Source organism: Echinops telfairi, unplaced genomic scaffold (genome assembly GCF_000313985.2).
Source record: "Echinops telfairi isolate 266 unplaced genomic scaffold, ASM31398v2 ScPeMD7_7422;HRSCAF=8460, whole genome shotgun sequence".
NCBI lineage: Eukaryota > Metazoa > Chordata > Mammalia > Afrosoricida > Tenrecidae > Echinops > Echinops telfairi.
In genome coordinates this window covers 3711119-3717481 of record NW_022111322.1, presented here as the reverse complement: position 1 = coordinate 3717481, position 6363 = coordinate 3711119, and the positions used below count along the sequence as shown (strand labels likewise).

General features: G+C 39.9%; 1 protein-coding gene across 1 annotated transcript in view; it reads right to left on the bottom strand.

Moving 5' to 3' along the window:
* LOC101639380 (arylacetamide deacetylase-like 2) overlaps positions 1-6363 on the bottom strand; it is a 34973-nt gene that overhangs the window by 13905 nt on the left and 14705 nt on the right. The window contains exon 2 of the mRNA XM_004715991.1: positions 2517-2739. Coding sequence (XP_004716048.1) covers positions 2517-2739 — 223 coding nt within the window. The remainder of the gene's footprint in view (positions 1-2516; positions 2740-6363) is intronic.

The window sequence follows — 6363 nt, the reverse complement described above, 5'->3', positions numbered from 1 at the left end:
CTCCCCTAAATCAGAGAACAAGATATTAGGATCACTTTAGTACTTTGTAGAAATTAACTATACATAAAATGTGACTGCTGGATTAAATATAAGTTGTGGTCAAATAAATCCTGCAATAATATGCCTACCAGAAATCTATGCCCAAATTATCAGCCTTTTAATATTTATGGTCTCACTTTTTTAATGCAATGAATTAATTGGACATTCAGTATCCAGAAGTTACTCTGTTAGGGAGTCCAAGATAAAGAACTCATGACAGTTCTCAAGTGGAGAATGTCAATTCAGAAAAAATATATATTCAAAGACAAAGAACAAGGCAAAGAAAGCTCAGAGAAATAAGCTAGCAGTTTATACAAAAACAGGTCACTTTTTATGTGTATGAGAAAGAGGCATATAAAGTGAGAAATTTTAGATATAAGAAAAAAAAATCAAACTCACTGCCCTCCAATCGATTCTGACGTGAAGAGCCCTACAGACAGAGGAAAATTACGCCTGTGGGTTTCCAAGATTGTAAATTTTTATGGAAGTAGAAAGCCCCAACCCACTACACCACCCATCCATAAAACTTTCTTTTCATTAGTTGATGGATCTGACTGAAGAATACAGTAAGAAATCATATGATGAGGTTTACAGAAAGTGCCATGAAATCAGAAAGAATGTACAAACGGGAGAGGTGATTGCAGAGTAGCAACAATAGGAAGGAATATAAATTAGAAATAATGATTGGGTAAACTTATTGCAGTGAACAAATCTGCAGCAAGAGTTCTTAAACTGTTCAAGAGCAAGCTGTCACTCTGAGCGTTAAGGTGTGCCTACCCCAAGCCAGGCATTCTCGATCTCTTCATATGTATCGAAAAGCTGGACAATGAGTAAGGAAGACTGGGAGGAGAATGGATTAAATGGCCTTATTTTATATTTTCCTTTAGTCAAAATTATGCATGGAACTCAGCCTCAACATCAACAGTATCGCTTCAACATTTATAATTTCAACATATGTTTGCCTCTTGGTGATTGTAAATAACATTGTTTCTAATTCAACATTGAATGAATCTTGCTAACATTAGTTTTTCTGAGCCTGAGATCAGGTCCCTGGGGAATTATAAACTTATATTTCACATTTACTACTTAACCTTTCTATTCTACACTGCCACTTAATAAGAGCTTATTTAGTATTAAAGTTTTCTGTTAAGATTTTGACTTCTTTTTTCTTTGACTAGCAATGTATTAAGAAACATATACAAGGGTGAGTCTAAAAGTTTTGCTATCAAAGTGCAAGAATATTTCTTAAACAAAAATCAAAATGTGGGGCTTTGGCTTCTCAACATATTCTCCATCTAAGTCTAGACACATCTGAAGGTGGTGTTTCCAGCTCTTTAATCCTTCCCCCAAAGAATTCTGCACTTATTTTATTTACATCATATGAAAATGGCTGTTTGAACACCCTCAAGGTCCTCAAAATTGTGCTTCTTTTAACTGTTCTTTGGGTTCTCAGAACAATCAGTTGTCTGAAGGAACAACAGAAGCGCAGCGGGGGTTAAGGGTTCCCAGCCCTTGTTATTTTCCAGGTGTGAGCAGATGCCTTGTCATGACTGGAAAAAAAAAAAATCTCAGCGAAATCTTCCTTGACTTTCCCCCCTAATGCGGTCTTCAGCTTTCTTAAAATTTCTTCATAAGGTGAGGGGAGGTAGGGGAAAACCGATCAAAATGATCAACGTATACCCACCTCTCCCCACTCCCAGGGGGCGAACAACAGAAACGTGGGTGAAGGGAAACAAAGGTCAGTGTAAGATATGAAAATAATAATGATTTCTAAATTATCAAGGATTCGTGAGGGAGGGTGTAGGAGGGAAGGAAAAAATAGATGGTGATACCAAGGGCTTAGAAAGTAAATGTTTTGAAAATGATGAGGGCAACATATGTAAAAATGTGTTTGATACAATTGATGCATGTATTGGTATAAGAGCTTTAATAGTCTCCAATAAAATGATTTTTTTAAAAAACTTCATAATAAATCCTTGTGATTGTCCTATGTTGTTTAGGACAAGGTTATACCTTTTCAGTTCTCCCAAATCCTTTTAGAACTGATTTCTGTGATAGGAGTTTAAATAGTCCAATAGATCTCCACATAAGCCACTGTTTTGATTGGCTCTTTTTTCAAAGGCATCCTAATGAGACTAAGACAATGATGTAACCGAGGGAACTTGTCTGAAGCTATCCACTGATTACAGAGACATATTTAAGCATATTTTGTGTAGAATAAAGCTATATATTTGTGAACAGGAGCTTTATTAACTCTATAGCAATACTTTTTTATGTACTCTCACATGAAACATAATTGATGTGTGTACCTTTCCTCCAAGGTACTCACACATATGCACAAAAATATATATTTTCTTAGATCATCAAATGTTTTCCAATTGCAAATATACAATATATTTGAATTACAAGTAATATATGTAGATGCATATACAATCTACTTACTATTACTTTTCAGAACATATATACAATCCACTTACTATAACTTCCTACAATATAGGCACCTCCATGAATGAAAATGACAGCTCGTCTCTTGCTCTCTGACTTCCTCTTTGGCAAGTACAAACGTACTGGAATGTCACTAAAGGTTGTATCAGTCACTGTGATGTTTTCATCTGAAACTGGTCCTGTAAAGTCCATTTCTGTTATCATAGAAAGAAGTCGTTCAAATCTCACAACACCTATATTTTCCAGGAATAGTCCCTGTCAAAACAAAATTTAAAATAGTAAACATTTTAAAACAAAATACAAAAATGTAAGGATTAACACTTGAATAATTATTTGTAAGTTCTATTGTATATTACAATAAAATACATGTTTTTTACTGAGAAATCGCAACTATGAGTGTTTAAAATAAGAGATCTTATTTAAGTAATGAAGTTCCTGGCAACACATTTTACATCTGACCTACTTACATTTTAACAGAAAATGTTTATCTGACATGCTGAGAGATAGGATATTTACATTTCTTTTTTATATGCATATTTACAATACTTTGTTTCATTAGTCATTCAGTTTATTACCAAAAATATAAACTCGTCAGGTTATCACATTACTGGTCATCTGAATATATTTTTTAATTACTAATTAAAATTACCAATAAAAATTACTAATAATTTTCTTTATTTTAAAATAAGATGGAAAAGTATAGTGAGTTTATCATTTTACCCCATTGCAATAAAGTTTTAGGACGGCTGCCAAATTTTTAACAGCTTTATCACATGCCACTGAATCGTTCCTACTAGTCCTAGATGTTGAGTTCTGTGTTTGAAGTTGTATTAAGTGTACAATTTTCCTATACTTTGCTGAACCTCTGTATTTTTAACTTTCTCTTAAATTTTCCTATGCTTTGATGCCTGTTGTGTCTCTTGGATGAATTCTTTTTCCCAAGAAGACTAAGGAACGACGACTAGAATTCACCGTACCATCTCTGGTGCCGTAACGCAGATACCTATTGCAGTGGTCTGGTGAGAAAGCGCACGCAGCTCTCCACTAGCGGACTCGCACTAAAGCTTCTTTGCACGGCCTGTACTCACTTCTGATCGATCTGCAGCTAAGTGTATTTCCTACTCTTTCCTCCTTTTTGCATGTGACTGCAGGAAACTGTTGAAGTCCTCCGCACCCTTCCCAAAGGTTCCCAGCGTCTTGGAGTTCTGGGCATCAGCCTACCGCAAGGGGAGGTTGTCGGGCTGCACCCACTCCATGGTGCAGTAAGCCAGGTGTAGCACAGCCAGGAGGTCAGTTGAGCGTTTGGACATTTGCTTGAACGGTGCCTGGGAGCCAGCCAGTGGAGATCGTGTGATAGAGCAGGTCTCGTGTTGCCACTGAGACAGGGTAGTCCAGCGTCAGTGTTCCTCACTCGTCATTGGCTTGATTGCCAATACTCAAAAGTGCCTGGACCCAATCTGGTGCTGCAGGCCAATCTCTGCCAGCAAAAGGTGGGTCCTGATTCTCTACCCTCCCATAGGGCTCAAATGTGCAGTCCACAGACCCTAACAGGTGGCAGCAACAAGCTGAGCAGTCCAGGTAAGGTCAGGAGTGGGCCTGTGGCTGACCAGGGCTGGAGGAAAAGAGGCCAGGCAAAGACAGCAGCCCTGGGTGGCTCCAGAAAGCAACTCGTCCCTGGACAGAGTGGCCTACTCCGCAACACAAGCTGACTTCCCCCAAGGTCTGGCACAGTGACCCTGCCCACATATAATCTCACCAAATCTCTGCTTGAGTGAAAGGGGCACATACAGGTAGGCTTTTTCTTACCCCCCACTGCTAGAATCCCTGTGGGACAAGGACCCTGCTCCGCTAGAGACTGCACCCTGAGCTGCAGCTGTGTGCAGAGCTGACTGGGACAGGCTGCATGGTAGGTGACATAGAAGTCATGGTGCACCAGCCCCACAGGCCTCCTGTCTGCTTCAAAGTGACGACTGACTGTGGCCTAGGCTTGGCACAGGGTGACAGCACATGAGAGCTCTCTAATCTCCCGAACCAGGTGGTTCTCTGTGGGAGCTGGTGCTGGAGCAGTTTGAGGGTCTCCTGGTACAGAAAGCATGCCACCTGTGTGCTTCCAAACACTCTTTCTAACTTACTCCCTCATTCCAGCTTTTATACATTCCTTGTGGATAGCAAGTCTGTGTCCTCCCCTGCAAGAACCGATAGGAGCAGCCAGATGCTAGTGTTTAACCTTCAGAGAATGAAGGGACAAAAGAAAAGAACAGAAAAGAAAAACAGATTTTAGCCAAATTTTATGAAACCTTCCAACCCAGGTAAAGTAGGAGCTTAAGGCTTGGATAGCTCTCTGATGAGGATAGAGAAGGCGAGATCTAATGCACATGGGTTATAAGGAAAGGATAATTCATTCCTTAAACTGGAGGGCCACTGATTGGGGACCCCAAACAGGACTCCCATGGGGCTAGGATTAGGAGCTAGGAAAGGAGAAATGAGTGATGTTTACCACTCTCTCTCCTTTGAACTATTACAGATGGGGAACCAAGGCTCCGTGCCCAGAGTGTCACCCTTGGATGCATCCTGAGGAATTGGGCAAAATTGAATCCTCAAACCCTGTACAAAAGCCAGCTGGCTTTCTTTTGTAATACAGCTGCCCACAGTGTAAACCCGGTGCTGGGGAGGTCTGGCTCAAAAATGGGAGCCTCAACTACAACACCATCTTACATTGAAAAAGGACAGAAGTGTCTTACATGGAAACTTTCATGGCGCTAAGAGAAAAACCCTAATATTTGTAAAACTTGTCCAAATACTGTACGGTTGAAATAATTAAACAATGCAGAACTCCTTGACCAGGGATACATTAATGTGGTACATTACCCAGACCGAGCAACACTCCCCAGCTCTGGCCTTACCTGAACAATGACCATGAAAGAGCCCTTTCACATGGCCCTTTCAATGTTATGTCCTCTTCAGGAGGGCAATGGGTTTTAATGGTTCAATCGGGTCCATGTTCTCATCACACAATATTTAAGTAGACTGACAACTGGGTTAGAGAACTTTTAAGGAGACTGTAACTAATACATTGAGCTCTTCAGAGCCTGACCTTGAACTTTGTATTAAGCTGGAAAGGATATGAATATTTGAAACCAAAGCCACTTATATGAGGCCAGCCTAAGCATTACAGAAGCAGCTCAGAAAGTCTGCCGGTGGAATGAACACATGTTCAGAACCAGGTAGCGCATGCAATAGTGGTCACTGCTGTTGCGGGGGTACATCTCAACTGGAACGGTCCCGCCCTCATAGGGGAATGGTTCTGAGAACACATGCACCTCTGTTTAATAGGACTAAAGGGCTGTGACATTAGGCTAGACAATTTGTATAAATTGACCATTGACCAAGGAATATAAGACTGTAAGGAATACAAGAATCTCACTGCCTTTTTTTTTGCACATCTAAAAGAGACCTTTTAAAACTCTACCAATCTGGACCCCACCTCACCTTAGGAAGAACAGAACCCGAAGGACCAATTCCTGACTCAGGTGGTCCCTGATAGTAGGAGGAAACCACAAAAATCAGGGACTGGTCTAGGAACACCTCTAAGTGATTTAAAAAATTAATTTCATAATTACTTGAACCATTTTAGCAAATCAAAATTTAAAAAGAAACTAGGAGAGTTTATCTCACAATTCTGGGAGCCTTAAATGTGGAAACAGGTGAGCTGGGCAGTTGCAAAGCTCTGACTGGTTTTTGGCTGGAGTCATTTAATGATACTAATGGTGGATTTTCAGTGATTCATAAAGATTTTTAGAAGCAAAATTTATTCCAGAACAACAATGTAAGTTCTTACTAGTTTTGCTATGGTGATACAGTAGATCTTCTGTAACTTAA